We start from the raw sequence: 21,031 nt of genomic DNA, 5'->3' as shown, positions 1-21,031 counted from the left end.
CAGGATGGAAAAATCCTGCCATCCCTTCCCTCAGCCCTCCACAGCCTGAATCCATTTCTTTGCTATGATTCACAAGCCTGAGAGAGATTTTCCACTCCAGTTCAATAATAAGCTCTTTACATTGCAGGGGCTTAGAGCTTGGTCACCCTCATGACACTTGAAGAGCAAGAAGGTGGCAGAGGTCGGGATTTTGGTGGGCTTGGAGCGGGCATCCAGATTCACCCCTTAAAGCTAAGTGATGTTTTAAGGGAAATACACAACTGCTGGATTTCTTCTCTTGGAAATACGCCTGAAATGATTCTCCACCAAACACAGAAGCCTGCCCAAAGATCAAATTGCTGGAGCTTGTTCTGTCTACTGAGGGATTTAGCAAAACTTCTCCAAGCAGCAAGACTCCAGCAGGGATGGGTGCCTGTAGCCCACACTCAACCCCTGCCCAGGAACAACTTCACCTCTCCCAGGGGCAGGAACCTGGGAACAAAACATCACCCTGGGTGACTCCATACCCAAAGAACAGGGAGAGAAATCACCACCCAGCTTTGAGATGGAACAGGAGGAAACACAAACTGCTAATCTCCCTTTGAGGACTTGGGGAGACCCAACCATTCCACTTGAGGTGTCACTTGCACCAAGGAGCAGCTTTGCAGAGACAAGTGCTGGTCATCCCTTACACCAGCCTCAATATTTCCATTGTAAACTCTTCTTTCACTATTTTAAGAAGTCAGCTATAAAAATTCCCTCTAGGCTGGATCTTGGCAACCAAAGGCTCTGTCTGACAGAAACTTATTTTACATGTACAACCCCTCTCTCCTATTGACAGTTTGGGTTGGAACACCAAATCCCCCTAAAAGTTGGCCAGTTTAAAGATCATGTTTGCATTCTCAAATTTGGAAAAAAAAGGAAGAACAGCCAGCAAATAATTAGTGGGGCCTGAGTGCTTTTAGCATTACAAAACGTGTGTATGCTTTTACAATGGCCAATATATACAACCTGAAAAGGGTTATTTTTTATGTGGAATGCAGTAGTTAAATTTATAAAGGAAACTTTTTGCATGTTTTAAGTGGAGGCTATGAGAAATAAAAAACAGAACAAAACACCCAAGAAAAACTTATACCATAAAAACAGATGAAACTTTGTTTAAAAAAATAAATCCTGAAGCCTCTGCACTTGCATTTGCTGGAACAGGGCACTTTTCTAGATTTGTGAATATCAGATACAAAACAAATTAATAAAAAGTGCCAAGAAATAGTTAACTTGAGGCATGTTTTTAAGGCATCTGGGTTTTCTATGGAAGATGACCAGAGATAAACCAAGGGTGTGGAAGGTAGCACCAACCTGGTCACTCAAATTTTAGCCAGCAATTTAAAGGAAAAGAAGGTGGGATTTATCTTTTTTTTTTCCCTTTCTTTTTAGAAATCTGATGTTAAGCAGCGACTTTAACCACAAATGTTTCATGGCATCCACCATCACTGAACACTCAGGTTCAAACTGAGATTTATGTTAAAATTGTGATGATCAGGAATGCAGCAGGGCTCGGCTGCCACACTTGGATGAGCTTCCCAGAAACCCTTGGAGCTTGTGGTCTGCAAGCCCTTGAGCCAAACTGTGACTGGGAATAGCCACCATGAAGAGCCTGAACATACCTGAGGTCCTCTCTCTCCTTTCACTCCTGGAAATCCCAGTAAAAATGGAAACGGAGTGGGTCCCAAGGGGTCAAAGATTTGATAGCCATCTGTGGCAGCCGGGGTTGTGAGGTTGAAGGCCCTGGCTCTGGAGCTGGGCCGGGCAGACCCCAGGGGTGGCTTGGTGTACACCAGAGGGATGATGCTGGGATCCACTCTCCTGGTGGGGGACGGCTTCTTTGGGATGGGCCCACGGCTTGGGTTCTGCAGGGTTGGCTTTAGGGTGACAAGGTGGACATTGCTCGTTGTGTTGTCAGTCACCCTCCTCAGTGGCTTTACAGTACTGAGCGCTTCAGGGGGCTCAATGGTTGGTTTTTGGTTGATCTTCTTTTTGGTCTCTTGCTCTGACTCCTTCCTGCTGGCCGTGACCGGGCTCTGGCTCGTTGGTGGGGCCCTTTTAGCAGTGGGAAGGGGAGTTTTCTCCCTGCGCGCGCTGGGAGTGGGCTGAGACACCCTGAGGGTTGTCCCCACGCCCCGAGGGGACTGGGTGGGTACCTGTGATTTAGTACTTGACAGAACAGCTGGGGCCACTGTGACCTTGGTGGCTTTGGTAGTCAGTCTCGGCCGTGATGGTGGGGTTGACAGCAATGTGGGAGTTGTTGTACCTGAACCCCTCGTCTTGAGGGGTGCAGTGACCCTGCCAAACTCCAAGTTTGGGGCAGCAGTGGTCAGGTTTTTCAGACCCTGCAGCGAGGGCTCCGTACGCTGTGGGGTACTGGGAGAGGCACTGGGATCCCTGGGCAGGAGGGGGATGAGAGGGGGCAGGTTTGGCCGGTAGGTATCTGCTTGCCTGCACTGTTTTTTCAGGTATTTACAGTAATGATGAGCTGCCTTGGCGGAAGGATAAATATCAAACTGGCAGATGGCTCCTTCGAACTGCACGGAGTGCTGGCTTATCTTCCCAAAGAGGAAAGATCCGTGTGGATCCAACGCCTCGTCCTTTTTAAAATGCAAATCCGCATGTACTCTGCGCTTCCCACAAGAAGTAAATAAAGTGACTGTCTGGCCACGAATGTTGATGGCCATATTGTGCCACTGGCCATCGTGGACATTGTAATCAAAATATACAGAGCGCTTGTGGCCCACGTACACGATGATCTTCCCAGGCACAAACTGGACCCCCAGCTGCAGTTTTTTCTTTTTGCTCCTGACAGCAAAGAGAAAAGCGTTGTTGATGCGGTGGGAGCAGAGGCTCAGCACCAGGAGCAGGTCAGAGCTGGAGCCCGCGGGGAGGAGGGCGCTGAGCGGTGCCTCCACACGGGCTCGCTGAGTGAAGATGACCCCTGATTTGAAAGGAATGACTCCTTGAGGAACTGTACGTGAGGAGGACCATCCACTCGATGGCCTTTTCCCTGACAGGCCCAGTCTTTGAAGAACATCCACATCTGAAAGGGAAGCACAAAGATTATGTGAGGTGCTGGGCGGCCCAAGGGCTGGATGGGTGTGCAGAGAGGTCAAAACAATCCATGCACAAAGCCAACAGGCTACAGGAAATCCCAATTTGTAATCCAATCCCACCCTCTCACATATATATTCCCATAACCAGCACGGAGAACTCACAGCTCTTCTCACATTGTGTGAGGAGCAAGTGCATGCTCAACGTGATTACCAGCAATTGCCAAAATGCATCAGCTCCGTGGTGCATCTGGTGAGTTCTCCTGTCCCACCAGGGACCAGCTCACATGTTCTGGAGGGAGCTGACCTCACTACAAGGAAATTTCCCACTGAACACCCCTAGTCCTATTTCTGGCATTTAATTCCGAGTACTGACCACATAGCTGGAAAGGAATTTAAACAACAGATTGAGCTGGGATTGCAAAATTTTGTATCCCCAGAGGGCAAGTAACAAAACTTCCAGAGGAAGCAAAAGCCTGGTATCTGTCTCTCCCCAAGCTAGCAAGCAGCAGCTTTTGATCTTTGGAGAGTTTAGGGAAGCACAGGTGCCTCCCAGCATGAAAAAAATTACACCTAGATTTTAGTGAACTGCTCAAGGTTCTCAACAGTATTTTTTTTTTCCCAGCAGATCATCTTACAGCAATGAATTATTTTAATAGGTTGGAACCAGACTTGGTTTGTAAAGAACTCAGAAATTGGTTATGGCTGCCACTGAGTAGTGGAGGTGAGATTTGCCTCCTGTATAATGTCACCTAGGAGCCAGGTGCCTGGCTCAAGCCAGCAGGAGAGGGACTGATGCCCAGAGAACCTTTCTCCCCCAACCCCAGGAAGAATTTGCAATGGACAGACAAGCAGAACCCCCTGCCTTCTGCCCCCGAGGTCTATCAGCAGTCATTCACAGCTCAGACTAGCAGGCAACAGCAACACAAACTGGGGCCAGCTGGCAGCAGCCTCAGCTGAATTATTTAGAAGATGCCGAGGTCTACGTGAGCAAAGCTGCAAAGGTAAATGTGCCCAGACCTGAAAAAGATCCTGCGTTGAGCAGCTAAAGGAGCTCAGCCTAGAGGAAAAGGAGGCTCAGGGAAGAGCTTCTCACTCTCTGCAACTCCCTGACAGGAGGTTGTAGTCAGGTTCTGCTCCCAGGTAACTAGTCATAGGATGAGAGGAAAAGCCCTCGAGTTGTGCTGGGGGTGTGGGGAAGGTGGTGCTAGAATGAATAGTAGGAAAGGCTTCTTTACCAAAAGGTTTGTAAGGCATTGGAAAGAGCTGCCCAGTGAAGTAAGTGGTGGAGTCACCATCCATGGAAATGTTCAAAATACATCAGATGTGGCACTTGGGGACATCTAATGGTTTAGTGGTGGGCTTGGCAGCCCTGGGTTAACAGCTGGATTTGAGGATTGTAAGGGTTTTCCAACCCAAATGACCCTGTTAAGGTGTTCGTGATTCCTGTGACACTAGCACTGGTGACAGTGAGCTAGGATAACTGCACTTCCTCCCCTCTTCCTGCCCAAATGCCATCCCCATCACTCCTGGACCAGCCAACTCTCCCATCTCAGTGCTCTTTGGGGAAGCCAGTCAGGGTTGTACAACCCAAATGCTAATGTTGCAAGGCAAGAACTTAACACTCAGAAAGGTGGTGGTGCCAATCATGGCTAACACCATGCAACAGTCCTCCAAAGGAAAAAAAACAAAAAAACTACCTCGTTTTCTAAAGGGGCCTTGGTATTCAGTTGCTTTCACCCTTAACTATGAAATGTTCTGCACAGAACACAATATTCGGAGAACTGGCACATAAAGAGCCCCTTGGTGTTGGCCAGAAGGGTTGTAGACTCAAGCAGTCTGAGACCTGTAATGCTGCTGGCCAAGAAGGGAGGAGAATGATGAGAAAACCTCTGTTCCTTGACTTTGGCAAAAACCTCGGCCATTTTTGTATATTAGGAACGAGTCAATCAGTATTTACTTTGCCTGAGTTTAGCTTTATTCTCACCTTCCTTTTTTAAAGCAGCTTGACTCATTTTCTAGCAGACACTACCCTGGAGAAGGTGCGTCAGATGTAGAAAAGGATGGAAACATTCCCACTCTGTGCAGAGGGGTAATTTACTGCACAGCATGTTCAAGTGTTAATGACAGCATTTCTCCCATTCTCTGAGATCCTTGGTCCCCCACTGGTTTTATTCCATATTGTCCAACAGATCTGTCTCCCAGTAGCCTTCCCCTCTCTGCACTGAGCAGAGGAATCATGGCAGTGTCTTCATTCTGGATGATCTCCAGAGCCCATGAAAAAGCAAAGGCCAAAGCCTGGCTTTAGTGAAGAGAAGTGGGACCTTTGCCACAGACTTCAAAGGCATCAGGATTTATCCCTAAGAAAATAAATTTACCACTTAAGCAAGCAGCTAGTCTCCAGCTTCCAATTTCTACATGTATTTTTAGGTTCTCCCTCAGAGGCAGACAGGGGCTGTCTCTGCTAGAGATGCTGCACGCTCTAGGAGTTATTTATTTGGTAGCTGCTCTGCAAAGACCTAAGGATGTTTCCGTGCTCAGAGGATGCTGCTGCTGTTTGCAATCCCAGTGCCTCGTTAGCAACGGCATCCAGGAGTGCTTAAGGGAAAAAAGCACAGCCCAAACACTCCTCTCCCTCAGAACCCGCTAAGGTGGAGCCAAACTCTGGGTGCCCACGCAAAATCCCATTAAAGCATCCTCCTGCAGGACACACATGTGAACTTTCCAGCACCAGGTCCAGGCACAGAGCTCAGGGCTCCTGTGCACCCAGCCCATCTCCTCTCCTCTCCATCCCATCCAAACGTCTGGGCTGTTGGGTCACATCTCCTGGGATACGGGATGTCATCAACTAATGTGAAATGCAAGGTAATTCTGACTTCCTGAAGCAGCTCCAAGTTTAGCAGAGGATTTTTTTCCCCTTCAAACTTTTTCCTCTGTGGATTTTTCCATCAAAACACATTATTTAAAAAGAACATTCACTTAGAGCTGCCTGATCCCAGGTGCCTCAAAGCTAGTAGCCACATTCCTGTAGCAACATTCGAGCAATTGGGAAAAAACACTTCTATCAGACTCTGTGCATGAAGTGAGATACACAGAGATTCCTGAACAACCCCATGATCATCTCTGAAAAAGGGGAAAAAATATTTTATTGTTCTTCCCCTCTCTTTCTTTCCCTCCCCCTTTCACCATACAAAAAGCTGTATAAGAAAAAGAACCCAAAAGGCAGGAGAGGAATAACTTGCAGCTTCCCAGATTCCAACAGCCAAGATGTGATGCCCACAGCTAAAACTGGGTTGAATAAGTGCAGCAGTTCCAAAAGTTACTGCCCAGACCCTTAGTCAGCACACAGCAAATGAACTCACCTCACAATCTTTTGGATTTGTAACACTCATGGAAAGATCATCCTCTGTGTTCCCTGATTTTCCAGCATACAGGAAGACTCCTAATCCTTAGAGTAACAGCCAGAGCATTTTCAAAATCCCACAGCACTGGCTTAATTTCATCCTCACACTGCCCTTTGAACAACTTCTTACTGCTTCAGAGGCTCATGTTTGAAAATTCTGGGTGATAACACAGCCTCAAGTCACCCAGGTTTTCTTCCAGCCCTTACTTCCCTGGAAGGTTTTGTTTCCTGGCACCCAGAAGGAAATGATCTCTCTCATTGTGTGGAAACCAGGCAAGTTTTTTCAAAATTCTCTTATCACAGAGAAAGTATCTCAGAGGGGAGCTATCAACTACACCAAGGTAAACACAATGAGAGTGAAATAAAAGGGTTTGCTTTAGATTGATGGTAACAAAAGACACAGCCCCATCCCATAATTATCTTAGGAGTAAAATGATGGATAGAGGTGAATCTAAACAGCCTATTATAATCTACTTGAAAAGCAAGATGCCAAGACACAGTATTTGTTCTGCCTCTTTACGAGCTGACATAAAACTTGCTCTGAAAACTGCTTGACTAAGTAATTCAGCCAGATGTTCACCTCCTTTGCATGGAGGCAGAATTTGGAAAATATTACATTTTTCAAAATTGCTGATGGCAGGGATCTATTCCCTCCCTTCTGTAAAAAGTGGTCCATGGGCTGGCTGACAGCTGAGTGTTGACCAAATTTCTATTTTTCCTTCATGTTTTAGAGACTGAGAGGAGAGCCCTGGAGCCTGCTAGTCCACTTAGTGTTGTCTGCTGACAGCAGGGGAAGCTGTTCACGTCCAGCAAATACCCATGTAAAGCAGCCATGTGGGAAAGGTGTTGCTATTTTAAGAGGAGAAGGCTCCTTTTCAAACAGATATTGCAGAGATGCTTAGCACCCACTATCAACTGTTGAAGATTAATATATTTTTTGGTGTTTTTGTTGGCTTTCAAGGGCTTAATTTCATCCTCACACTGCCCTTTGAACAACTTCTTACTGCTTCAGAGGCTCATGTTTGAAAATTCTGGGTGATAACACAGCCTCAAGTCACCCAGGTTTTCTTCCAGCCCTTACTTCCCTGGAAGGTTTTGTTTCCTGGCACCCAGAAGGAAATGATCTCTCTCATTGTGTGGAAACCAGGCAAGTTTTTTCAAAATTCTCTTATCACAGAGAAAGTATCTCAGAGGGGAGCTATCAACTACACCAAGGTAAACACAATGAGAGTGAAATAAAAGGGTTTGCTTTAGATTGATGGTAACAAAAGACACGGCCCCATCCCATAATTATCTTAGGAGTAAAATGATGGATAGAGGTGAATCTAAACAGCCTATTATAATCTACTTGAAAAGCAAGATGCCAAGACACAGTATTTGTTCTGCCTCTTTACGAGCTGACATAAAACTTGCTCTGAAAACTGCTTGACTAAGTAATTCAGCCAGATGTTCACCTCCTTTGCATGGAGGCAGAATTTGGAAAATATTACATTTTTCAAAATTGCTGATGGCAGGGATCTATTCCCTCCCTTCTGTAAAAAGTGGTCCATGGGCTGGCTGACAGCTGAGTGTTGACCAAATTTCTATTTTTCCTTCATGTTTTAGAGACTGAGAGGAGAGCCCTGGAGCCTGCTAGTCCACTTAGTGTTGTCTGCTGACAGCAGGGGAAGCTGTTCACGTCCAGCAAATACCCATGTAAAGCAGCCATGTGGGAAAGGTGTTGCTATTTTAAGAGGAGAAGGCTCCTTTTCAAACAGATATTGCAGAGATGCTTAGCACCCACTATCAACTGTTGAAGATTAATACATTTTTTGGTGTTTTTGTTGGCTTTTTAGTTTTAATCTCCTTTTGTAGGGTCACTGATTATTGTACCTCAGCCTAGTCCTGTTCCTGGCAGCACCAGGGAGGTGTGAGGACAGGCTGAAGGTGTCACTCCTCTATAGAATATTCCCTTACAGCACAGAGACTGAACCAGCTACAGCCATTTTATTGTCAAGAACCCTGTAGGATTTTCCTCCCTTAAATTTGCTTTTACCTTTAGAACTCACATTATTTCTGTATGTGTGACATCCCCTGTGCTGGCAGAGGCGTGCCTGGGGTGCACCAAAGTCACGGAAAAATCTGCCAGAGACATTTAAATTCCATAAAGCCCCAGTCTCAAGGGGCAGTTCCTAAGAGCAGTTAAGTCCTGGCAAGTGCAGGTAGATGCAAGTGCAGGTAGATTTTAGACACAAAGTGCTTCACTCCCACCAGTTTCACCAGACAAAAACACTCTGAAAATCCTGTGGGACACGTAATCACCTGTACAAAACCTGGTTCTTTTGCCAGCACTTAACTGCACCATCTATATCATCTGTACTGCAGCTATCAGCAATAAATGCATCTAACTGTGCACTGGGCTCAGACATTGATTGTTAAGTTATAATCCTACACTGGTACCAAATCATTTGGCTTTTACTTTTGTTGAAAGAGGAGAGGGGAAAAAAAAAAAAAAGTGTAGTTTACCTTCAGAATTTCCCTGTGTGAATCCCAGGAACCAAGTAAAACACAATATCGTCCAGAGAAAGCAGAATCCATTAAAAATGGAAGAGAAGAAAAAAAAAAATAATGCATTTCTACAACAACAGTAACAAAACCAATTCCATTGTTAAAGGTCTTCTCCTTGATCCCAAGTCCAGCAAAGGCAGTGCCAGTGCCAGCATGGCTCCAGGAAGTAGATTCAGGCTGAGACCTTATTTTTCTGCTTCAAAGTCATCCAGAACCCACTGAACTTAGTGGAAAAGCTTCCCAATAGTATTAGGAGCCTCGAACAAGGGCCAGCCCAGAGTTTTGAGAGGCAGGGCCATCACTGTTGGGCCATCAGTGCCTCTGCTGCTGCTGCTCTCTGGCACTCAGCCCACCTAGGACAGACCACCAGAAATGCAAGGGAATGGAGAAATCATTCAAAGCTGGGAGGCCTAAAAGCCCTGCCAGGAGTGCACGTGCAGGGCTCTGGGGACATGGGTAGGAAAAGGGCTGACACTCAGTGCCCTCAGCAAACACACCCTGAGTCCTCGTGCTTTACTGTGTGCTCAACAATGTCCTAAGCATGCAAAATCCTGCACGGGTCTGTTCCTCATTTTACACCCAGGTGCAAAGATGGGGGCAGCTTCTCACCACTCAGCACCCTGTGTCACTGAGAACCTTCTCACAAGCCTGGTATGGCAGGAAAGTTTAGAAAGAGGGAAATCCACCGACTTCCAACCCAGTGCTCTTGCAGACCCTTCCATGCCTGAGAGGGAATCTGACAAACCTCTCTGTTAGCTCAGCTTGAAGCCTTCAAGTGCCATCAAAAACAGCAGCTTGGAGAAAAAAACTTTTACCAGAAAGGTAACTAAACCCCCCCTTTCCCCAGTCATCTTCCTTGTTTTGTAGCCAACTAAAGAACATGGGAAACTCCTTGGTTAGGCTCACTTAAAGCTGTCAGTGGAAAGTTTGAAGATTGAATTCCCTCATCTTCTAGAGAGGATATTTAACAGCTCCATCAGCAGAGGCTGCTGGAAGAATAGACAGAAATGTAAACTACAGAAAGTCCTCAGCCAGGAGGCAGCAGTGTGGGACATCCACAGGCTGTTTGTCACTTCAGTGACAGTTTGTTCACTTCAGCCAGTGTGAGCACTGGACTGTGCAAAGCCATGCCAAAGTGCAGCTTGCTCCTCTCTCCACATCTGATGCACAAGTCGTGAATCAAACCACTCTTCTCCTGCCATCAAGCCTCAGCTCTAGCCCAAGAAATCATCCTCTGAGACAATGTATTACCCTGGCCAATCCTCACTCAGTGCAGGAGACCCTTTCCCAGATCTAAAACAAAGCCACAATGATTTACATCAGTGGGGAAACCTGGCTTTGAATGTAAAAATCCATCCAGGAATCCAGCCACTAACTAATATTTTAAGGCTTAAAGAGATAAAATACTGGAGTGGTCCCACATCAACTGGGAAAGAAATGAGCTGAAACAATCTATGTCCTACTTAGGTGTTTCCATCACCCTGACACTGGGCTGTACATTTCAGAAGCTCTGGGACTGCTTTAGTTTATGATAGAACAGCCAGGAATAGCCCAGTCCTGGTGTTCTTTTGCCATGTCCTACATCCAGCCACATCCTAACCAGGGGACCCTCACCACACTCCAGAGATCTCCAGCTGGGGAGTTCTGGTTCTTTTCTGACAGCTCCAACACTTGGGACACAGCTGTTGGGATGAAGACACTGCCAAGCCCAAGGAGAGCTGCTGCCCCAGCATCTTCAGGGAGTGGAGGAAGGGAAGCAGGACAGGATGATGATTCTTCATGGCCACCTCTGGCAGTATTTTTTTTGGCATGAGAGAGGCTAAAATCCACTTCATGAGGCAACCTGAATTTCTGTGCTCATCTCCAACAGAGTTTAAGATGTGGGCACAATTCCACGTGTGCGTGGAGCAAAGACCTGGCTGGGGATCACCAGCTTGACTGCCTGAAGAGAACACAGGAGGACAGGGAAGGGGGTCATCACCAGCAGCAGTCCCAGGTGTTAAGCACCTGTGATCTGGTGAGGATCACTTTGTACAACCACTGCTGCTCACAACACACTGAAGTCCACTTTTGTTTTTTTAAGGGGCACCTTCACAAACCAAACTCCCTGCTGATTGACACAATGAGGAGAACAAGTCTTGGGGGAAAATCCAGCACGTAATTTCACTCCAGTGACACTCTCAGGCTGTAAAGGAGACAAATGCACAGTGTGGGATCCAGCTGGCCCCAGCCCTGCTCCTGGACCCCTCACATGGCCAACACCAAGAGCTGAGAGTGGGGCCGGGTGCCAAAACACTGAAGAAAAACACTTTGGCAAAATTCACCAACTTAATGGAAAAAGCAAAAGCAGCTTCCAAATGGCAGCGGTGTGAGTGATGGGGCTGTTAATTATCCCAGGGTTTTTAATGCAGGCTCTTTTTCCGTTACAGCTCTGCAGTGACAGAGCTGCATAAGCAGCTGGAGTAGCAAGAGTAAAGAAGATTTTTCTCCTTATATAGAGCTATCAAACCCACCTTGCCTTTATCTCAGCTTCCTCCCATGAGCTGTGATTTCCACTGTATCAAGAGACACCACTAAAGGCGTTTATTTTCTTTATTCACAGGCTCTGTGGGTACCACAGTGAGGATCCTGGGGCTGTTTGACTGGAGAAAACAATGCTCAAGAGAGAGCTTGGAGCACCTTCCAGTGCCTAAAGGGGCTCCAAGAGAGATGGAGAGTGACTTTGGACAGGGGCATGGAGGGACAGGACAAAGAGGAAGGCTTTAAACTGAAAGTGGGCAGATTTTGAATTGAAAGGAAGGATTTTGAATTTATTAGGAAGAAATTGTTCCCTGTGAGGGTGGTGAGACACAGGCTGCCCAGAGAAGCTGTGGCTGCCCCATCACTGGAAGTGTCCAAGGCCAGGCTGGACAGGGCTTGGAGCAGCCTGGGACAGTGGAAGGTGTCCCTGCCCATGGCAGGGGATGGAATGGGATGGACTTTCATGGTCCCTTCCAGCCCAACCCACTGCTGCAGTCCTGGGTGCAGAGGTGCCCCACAGCACACATGATGTAAGCTCACACGAGCCTTCAAAGTTTTCCAATGCAGACACCAACTCCCTTCACAGCAAACTGAAGTTACTGACTACAGCTTAATTTTACTTCCCTACTTTTGGCAAACTCCTGTGGATCAGTCCACGGGAACTGACCAGTGCCAGGAGTCCAAGGAAAAGTACAACTGAGAGGGACACAGAGCACAAACACCCTTGTTCCCTTCTAACCAGACAAGTGCTGGAATGAAGCCCTGCACTGAATTAAGGACAGCAGGAACCAAAGAGCCTTCAGGGTAAACTTGGTCACAAACTGTCCTCGAGGAAGTGACAATTTGACAAAGCTGAGGCAACCTGTAAAATAATTGTGATCAGCTAATTTCTCACTATTTCTGGAATTGGTTTGGCACAATTCCAGCTTTTTTTTTTTGTTTAATAAAAGGTTTGCCCTGCCTTAAAATAAGAAGTCCAAATGATTTTGACATCTTGTTTGTTTAGATGATGGGTTGAAGCTGAAGGAACTATTTCAAGGGCCCATGGCAGCATTTAATTTTTTATTTTGTTTTTTTTCCCTCATTTACAGTGGGGAAATGGCTTTGAAATTGCAAACATTACTGCAAGGTGGAAAAACAATTCCCCACCACTTTTCTCCATTCAGGTGTATATTCTTCCTGTTCAAAAGACCACAAAGCCAGCTGGAGGCTGAAAATTGCTTTTCAAGAAAAGCAAATATGCATTTCTAGCTGTAGATCAGACAGTATATCTTAAAAAGGAGAAAAATGCACGAGTGGCTTAAGATCCTTTGCACATGACTGGAGGTGATATTCTGTAAGACTCCCAAGCAGTTTTGACAAACAGGAAGCAAATCACAACCTACAAACTGAGGCTCTAAATTGTACTGTGCATCGATTCCATCCCAGCTTTTTGGGGTAGAAATCTTATTTTGTACCAGCAGCCTCCTCGGTGGAGCTTCTGGGGCTTCTGGAAATGATGGTATTTCTCCACTCCCCCTCAATTTCTGGCACGAGCAATGGAAACACACAACTATGTAGATGTCCCCATATTGACCCTGCTCACTCCTTTGCTGGACCTCTCCTGCAGTATAAATGAGGTATTGACTTACACCTCCAGGCAAAGATTTTGTGCACAGGCACTGCTGCAAACCCCAGTGTGATAAGGGCAAAGTTTCCGAAACAACTGAAATACTATTAGTTTTCAATCCCCATTCAGCAGCTACATTTTTAAGGAAAAGTATTGAGAGGCAAAGAGATATAGCTCCTAGAAATCCATTCTTAACAGAGTGATCTAGAAAATGTCAATATTAAGTAAGGAAAAATGAAATCCCTATCCCTGGAAGTGTTCAAGGCCAGGTTGGATAGGGCTTAGACCAGCCTGGTCTACTGGAAGGTGTCCCTGCCCATAGCAGGAGAGCTGGATCCATAAAGGCCTGACATTTGCTCATGTGGCACCTACAGCTCCTCTCAGGACTTCTCCAGGAGGGCCACCCTGACCTGCAGTGCACAGAAGGTGGGATGAAGCACCAGCATGGCCAGGGTGACCTCACACCTCATCCTCTCAGGGGTTTAGGTTGGCACCTGCACACAGAGGGCTGAAGGGTCCCAAATTGCTGGTCCTTGTCCTCCTGGCTGGAACTGGAGCTGTGCATTCACTGCACAGAGCTGCCCCAGAGCTGAGCTGCTCCTGGTGCCAACCTGCTCCCCCACACCAGAGATGCCAGACTGATAAGACTCAAACACCCTCCAGGCAGCTCCCAGCAGCTCTCCACAGCGGGGGATCTTTCCTGGGAACCCACTACTCCCTGCCCTTCGCTCCCCATCCCTGTCTGTCTGGGATATTGGCTTTGCTGCTGTGTGAAGTGACAACACTCAGTGCTGGCCCTGGCCTTTGTGCTCTCCAGTAACTGGAGCCCTCGACAAACAGAAGTGCTAAGCCTGATCTGTCATCTAACTCCTTTTTTGTCCTTCCAACAAATGCCTTTGCATTCCTTCATTTTGTGAATGGGGTTTGGCAGAGCCATATAGAATTCCCCATTGTTTCCATTTGCTTCAGTAAAAGCGTCCATCATTTCTACTTATGTCCCCAACAAATTGGCAAAGAAAGGGAAGGAGGGGAAAAAACCCCAGAAACCCTGTGTTTGTCCCTGGGCAGAGATTTCCAACACCAATCTCACCACAAACCTGGGCAACCTTCAGTCAGTAACAGAATCTCCATGAACAGAGACATAAAGCAGGGCAGATTTTAACCCCTCAACCCATTGCAGAAAGAGGATGAAGCTGGAGCTTTATTTTAATAAAGCACACACTCAGAGAGACACATGGAAATAGCAGGAGGGTGGTCCTGGACTATGATGCTGTCTATCCCTCATGAGATACATCTCCAGGTGCAATTGCCTCCTCTCTACCCCCAAGCACCCAGCACACACATCATTTGCTGCTATTGCTGAATTTGTCCAGCAGTGCCATAATCTGTCCCCAGACCACCTGCCTAGCTTGCAAGCAATCCTCTTTTCCTCTTGAAAAGGATCCATGCCTCCCTCCAGCTCTTTCAGGCCTTCCCAGGGCTGACCCACCCTGATGGTGCCGGGTGGATGCTGCAGTACCATGTGTGCACACAGACGGGCCAGGCAGCCCCAGAGCAGCATTGTGCCACCCCCCCAGGGCTGTGACAGCAGGCTGTCACCCATCGGAGGTCCCCAGGAGCATCGAGCCTCCTCCATGGCCAGCGAGTGGCACTGGGGCTGAATGGGCCAAAGTCGCACCGTGGAACAGCACCTGGACTCGATGTGCAGTGCAATGCAAACCCTCCCCTGTGTTTTGGGGGGCCTGTGCTCACCAGAAATTACCGAGATGGGCACACTAAGCTTGAAGAGCCTGTAAAACTTTGTGTTCTTCTGGTTTTACAAACTTTGGCAGCTCAAGTCCTCCAGCACACCCTGCGACTGCCGCTCCTCCCCTGGGTCACCCGCAGGTCTCCCGTAGGGCCACCAGCTCCCCGGCCACCAGCCCTGCTCCAGAATCAGCTGCAGAGTACTAGAGGGACCCTAGTGCCACACGGGAGTACCAGATCACTGCCATCACAGCTGTCCCCAGGCACACAGCCCTCAGCCAGCCCAGGGCCATGCCAGCAGCGGGCTCAGGACACCCTGCCCAAGAGCAGCGGCCCCGGGGGGACTCTGCAGCCGGGGGGGCGGTGGGATGCACGGCGCTCTGCCAGGAGACTCAGATCCAGCCCCGAAAATCCCCGCGGGAGACGATGCGAAGGGCAGCAAGCGACCTCTGCTGAGGAGGGACCGGAGCGGCAGGGGACAGGCCAGCCCGGACCCCCACAAAAGGCGCTCCTGCCGAGGCACCGGCACACACCAAGGGCAGATCGAGCACTGCCCGGCTCAAAGCCCACGGCAGGGCTGTGCCAAACGGGGACACCCCGAGGCAGAGCCGGGTCTCCGGCAGGCCGGGAGCCACGCTGCCTGCCCAGGGTCCCTCCTGAGCCGCGCTCACACGGCTCGGATCTGTCCCCAGGCACACCTGGGACTCGGGCAGCATCGCTGTCCTCATGGATAGCGTGACCGCGCCGAGCCCCGGCCAGGCCGAGCAGCTGGTGCCCTGTCAGGGGCTGTGCCTGGTGCCAAGTGTCGCTCCAGAGCCGTCCCCTCGCTGTGACACGCTGCTCGTGCTCGTTCAAAGGAACCTTTATCTGTCCGTTCCCCTTGGGGCTGCTCCCTTTCTGACGCCAGCCACCCTCGCAGGGTGCCAGGCGGTTCTCCCAGACCATTCCCAGCACTAAAAAAGTGTAACTGGGAGATGCTGCAGTTACCAGCGGCTCCAGACACGCCACAGCCACATCTACGAAAAAAAAAAAAATCCCAAAGAAAACCCCCACACCGCAAGGACCCTAAAGCGCTGAGATTCAGCCCTTGTGAGTATATAAACACACAGAAAACTTGTCAAGGAGAGCAGATGCAGCCCCTGGGAAGGGGTTTGGGCTCTCCGTGTAACTCCACGCACAGACTGAGCCTCCAAAGGGAGCTGCACATTCATCCTCCGGCTCTGGGGAAGGGGCGGCAGCAGGATGACCCCGGCTGTGGAGGGGGGCTGCCCCCAAATCCCCTGGCTCCGGTCCCCCTCTTTCCCCCATCTCCCAGCCCAGCCGGGCAGAGGGATCCTGTACACAACTTTTTCAAACTGCCAGGCAGAAGAATCCCAGCCTTTCCAAGGGAGTGTCGGTAAATCATCAGTACATCCGACAACGCAGCCAGCGGGATTAACCCTTTGCGGGATCCCAGGAAAATAACAACAACAACAACAAAACCACCACCAACAACGCGCTTAACAACGAAAACAGTAAAATTTGGCCCCAGCTGTGGGAGAAGGGGGACGGGCAGCGTGTGCGCCGGGATCCTTTCATACACGGACGGAGAGGGAGCAGCGTTTTGTGCGCGCCGAGCACATGAAGAGGAGCTGCCCCCGCGCACCTCCGCCGTGCCTCAGCCCCCCGGGCTCCCCCACCTCCCGCAGCACGACCCAGGTACCCGTGTCCCCGAGGGATGGGCTGAGGAGCAGCAGCCGCTGCTGCAGGAGGGGCTGGGACCCCCCCGGGCAGGGCAGGGTGAGGGCTGGAGGGGCAGCTCCTGCATCCTGCACCGCCTCCCGGAGCACCCCCGGGCTGGGAGCCCCGTCCCGGGGCGTGGGGCTGGGGCGCTGGGGGCCCCCCCCGCCGATCCCCCGCACACCGCAGCCCCGTTTCTCCCGCTCCGCAGCGTGGCCTCCCCGCTCGCAGCCCGTTCTCCTCTCCAGAGCCGGAGTTTTCACATCATCCCCTGGCAGAGGAATGTCTTCCCCCACCCCGCTCCCAATTCCCGGGATCCCGCGGCTCCCCGGCACCCCCAGCCCGCCCGGGATTCCCTTCCCCAGCGCCGGGAGTAGCGGAGTTTGTACTCACCCCCTGCCTGCCGCTGTAGCTCTGAGTCTGGAGACCGGCTCTGATTCCGGCTCCATCACGTTTAGTGCATTGTCTCTTTCGGGCAATTTTTGCGGCAATCCATCAGAAATCGGGGGATAAGGCGGTTTGTGGGTACATCCTTCCCAGGAGCTCGGCTCTCTGCCTCGCTAAGGGGTTCAGCTGTGTCACAGACACCCCTGGCCCGGACGGCTCACTCCTTCCTCCTTCTCTTCTGGGTCCTTTTGCTTACACAGATCTTTTAATCCCATTTAACTCCCTCTCGGCAGACTGCAATTACCTTGGAAAAAGGAGAGAGAACACAAAGTACACTCTAGGAAGCCAGGCTGGCCCATGGTCGCTGGATTTCTTGCCTTTTTTTTTTCCTCTCCTTATAATTAGTGCAATTTCTGTGATCTCTGATTCCCAAAGTCCGTGATTTCAAGTGTTTTTTCTTAGCTGTTACATTTTTTGTTGCTGGTTGGTTGGTGGTTGTAATTATTATTTTTATTTGCAATGCAGATGTGCCTCCCACCCCCCAAGGATCTCTCCTCTGGACTTAGAGAGAAGAGGAAAAGGCAGATTTTGAGAAATGAAAATTATTTAAGGATGTCCTTACTGCCTCTCTCTGCTGCCCTCCTCTGTAATAGCGAAGCATTTACGAGAAATTATACAAAATAAATAAATAATTTGGGGGGAAAAAAAAAGAAGAAGAAGAAAGAAAGAAAAAAAAGAAAAAAAGAAACTCTTTTGGCCAGAACTGCTAGGAAAGAATTGAAGACCCTGTCCAGGCCCCAGGGGAAGCTCAGGCCCTTCTTTGCTGATGGAAATTGCAGCCCCCTGCACTCACCTGTCCAGGGCCAGGAGCTCCAAACCAGCCTGGACCCACCTTATAAAGTACCTGACATGGCTTTTCCCTTGGGATCAGCGCTTGGTGCAGGCAGCTGGGAGCCTGTGGATGGGACTCAGGCTTGGGGGAAAAAAGTCCCCCATGCCCCTGTTCCCCTCCTTGAGCTGCTCTGCTTCCCCAGGACATCTCCAGAGCCCCTCTCCTCCCAGCACCGAGGGATGGAATCTGCATCCCGGAGGGCAGGAACGGGGCAGTGAGTTTCCCTATGCGAGGTCCATCAGGACAAGCTGGATCCCAAATCCTCTTGGCCAGCTGTGGCAGGAGAGGGGACTTCCACATGTGGATAAAACCTTCATCCCTGCTTCCCCTCCTCATCCAAAGTCCCACCCAGCCAGCCGTGGAGCCCCAGGGCGACCGACAGGTCCCTGCTGTCCTGATTCCCTGAGGAGGTGAGGGCAGCGGTGCCACCTCCTCCCTGCACCCCGGTGCCCCTGCCCTGCTCCCTCCCCCTGGCAGCACCTCTGCCTCGGGCACTTACTCTGCAGCGAGCTGAGAGCCTGAGCAGCATCTCCGTGCAACCCCATGCCCGTGGGCATTCATTTGTCCCAGCAGCTCACGGCAATTGCTACTTCTTTAAAAATAATAACGATTTAAAAAATAATTTTTAAAAAATTTTTAAAAATTAAAAAAAAAGGAGGAAGAAAAAACTCAAACAAAGCCCCTTCCTCCCTCCTTCCCCTCAAGGTGTCTCCTGCGCTGCGAGCCCGGGAGAGGCGGCCGGGGTGAGGGGCCCGGGGCCAGCCGGGGCTCTCTGGGGTCCCCCCAAGTTCAGCAGATAATCCTTCCCCGGGGCTGGCACGTCCCCCTCGGGCCGTCGCTGCTCTCGTGGGTCATGGATGCTGCAGGCAGCCAGGAGAGAAGGGCGGTGGGGAGCGGACGCTGGGAGGCACATGGATGTGAAAGAGGTGGAAGTTCTGAGGCTGCCCTTGTCCTTTTAAATAGCTGCAGCCCGGGGACTCCGGGCTGGCGGGGGTGCCCCAGGTATCCGGTTTCAGCAAACAGCAGCTAATGAGCAGAGATCCAGCCTCCGAGGGGCAGGATCAGCGCTGCCGCCGGGCAGGGGGGCACCCCGGGCACCCCACCAGCAGGGGAGGGGAGCGCCGCGGGTCAGGGGCTGCTGGGCACAGACAGGGCAGGGGACAGGCCAGGGGACAGGGCAGAAGACAGGGCTGCAGCGAAGGGGACAGGGCTGTAGGGGCTACAGGACCTCCAGAGCAAGGGAACAGGGCTACAGGAGCTACAGGACCTCCACATCAAGGGGACAGGGCTGCAGGGTAAGGGGACAGAACTTCAGGATAAAGGACAGGGCTGCAGGGTAAAGGACAGGGCTGCAGGGGCTACAGGACCTCCAGAGCAAGGGGACGAGGTGCAGGGCACAGGGCAGGTCCTGCGGGGTGCTGAGCACCCAGCCCACTCCCAAGACCCCAGCATGGCTCTGCCATCAAGGCTGAGCCACCCCAGGGCTCCCTCCACAAAGGTGTTCTGTGTCTTACTGCATTATCCCCTGAGATGGGGAAGGGCTGGAGCACCTCACAGCTGGGCATGGGCACTAAACTTACCCACTCCCCATGAAGAATACACAGTCACAAACAGGACCCCACTCCACCCACCAAGTACCTGAACCTGAGGCTAGAGGGGAGCGATGTTACATCACGTTCAGACCAGAAAATTCAAGGACCCACTGGCCTGACTCAGCAATGCACGTTTTACTCAGAAACCTGACCTCAGAGCGTGGCCAAAAGTCGAGGTTTCCACCATAAATCAGATCTCCTATATGACATCTTCTGCTACCATGCATGCTAAGGGCTTCTCTCCCTCAATGCATACATTTGGTTTAGTCGTGCTTGCTTGCTGGAGCTGTGGTTTTCCATCTCCCATTTTCTACAGGCAGAAGATTTTATTCATACCTTTGCTCTGAAGCATCTACATTTTGCTTCCTTTCTTGCTATAGCAGATGAAGTTTTAAGTAGAGAGAGCAAAACAGTTTGAAACAAGCAGCGTTGGGACTGGGGCTAACTAACAGCCTCACAGTTCCTCTGTCCTCCAGAAACCTTCTCAGAAGGGTGCAGCTAAGTTACACATCCTTGTCAGAAATTCCTATTCACAGAAAAACGTGTCTCAAACCCCTCTGAAAGCCCAGGAACTCAGATGACCCAAACAGTCCAGCTTTGAGGACTGTGACTTTAGGGACAACAGGCAGTGACACAGCTTGTCAGAAACACCATAAAATCTCCATTTTTCTTAGCTATTTTTTCCCCCAGCTGTTCTTTCCATGTTTCTCAGTCACACATTCCTCACTGAGAAACATATTCTAGCCATACTGAAGTGCTTAAGATAAAGCTTTAATCAATTAAAAAAAACTTCCAACTTCACATAATTGTGAATTAATCCCTCTGCTGTTGAATATACCTTAGATTCTCCTGCTTATTTCTACCTTTTCTCTCTTCTGAATGCAGCAAATATTTAATAAACTCCCTTTCCCTCAAAAAAACCCAAACCCCACCCTCCCCTGCGTGAAAGGAACAAGGCCTGGCTTTTCAGAGAGAGGGACAAAAAGGAAAGGAAAATGATGTGCTGCATCTTTTTGCAAAGATTTATCCAAAGTGGATGTGCATGGGTAGTGGGAAAGGACTGATGGTGCTCCAGGTCCACAGCATCTCACCAAGGACCACCATAAAACACCATAAAAGTCACTGACAGCCTCATCCTCAAATCCTCTGCCCATATTTGCTCCGATGAACATTTTCAAACCAAACACATGCCTAAAAGCTTTGCTAGCACGAAGACATAAATGTATCCCAGCAGTAGGAAAAAGGGAATTACTTTAAAACAAAAGGAAACCCAACATTGCTGAAGCCAAGACTTGTGCCAAGTGAATTCAGGTTCAAAAATTAGACCTCATTCTTCAAAAAGAGAAAAGCCACAACATATGATCTGAATAGAAATATATTTAGCAGATTTATTTTTCTTCCCTTCCAAATTTAAATAGAAGCCATTTTAAAACACAAAATAAACTGAAGTAAAATGGCACAGCAGTGAAATGAGAAAAAGGAAAAAAAAAAAAAAGAAAAAAAGGAATTGTAATTGAATAGTTTAATTAGCCAAAAAAT

General features: G+C 49.4%; 1 protein-coding gene across 1 annotated transcript in view; it reads right to left on the bottom strand.

Moving 5' to 3' along the window:
• Positions 1 to 17,070, bottom strand: part of COL27A1 (collagen type XXVII alpha 1 chain) — a 141,769-nt gene extending 124,699 nt beyond the window's left edge. Inside the window, exons 1-3 of the mRNA XM_041475181.1 lie at positions 17,015 to 17,070; positions 8,986 to 9,056; positions 1,644 to 3,067 (exon numbers count right to left, since the gene is read on the bottom strand). Coding sequence (XP_041331115.1) covers positions 1,644 to 3,067; positions 8,986 to 9,056; positions 17,015 to 17,070 — 1,551 coding nt within the window. The remainder of the gene's footprint in view (positions 1 to 1,643; positions 3,068 to 8,985; positions 9,057 to 17,014) is intronic.
• Between the last annotated feature and the right edge of the window lie 3,961 nt (positions 17,071 to 21,031).

Source organism: Pyrgilauda ruficollis, unplaced genomic scaffold (genome assembly GCF_017590135.1).
Source record: "Pyrgilauda ruficollis isolate IOZ18807 unplaced genomic scaffold, ASM1759013v1 scaffold34, whole genome shotgun sequence".
In the NCBI taxonomy this organism is placed as follows: Eukaryota; Metazoa; Chordata; class Aves; order Passeriformes; family Passeridae; genus Pyrgilauda; species Pyrgilauda ruficollis.
This window is presented reverse-complemented; position numbering and strand designations above follow the sequence as displayed.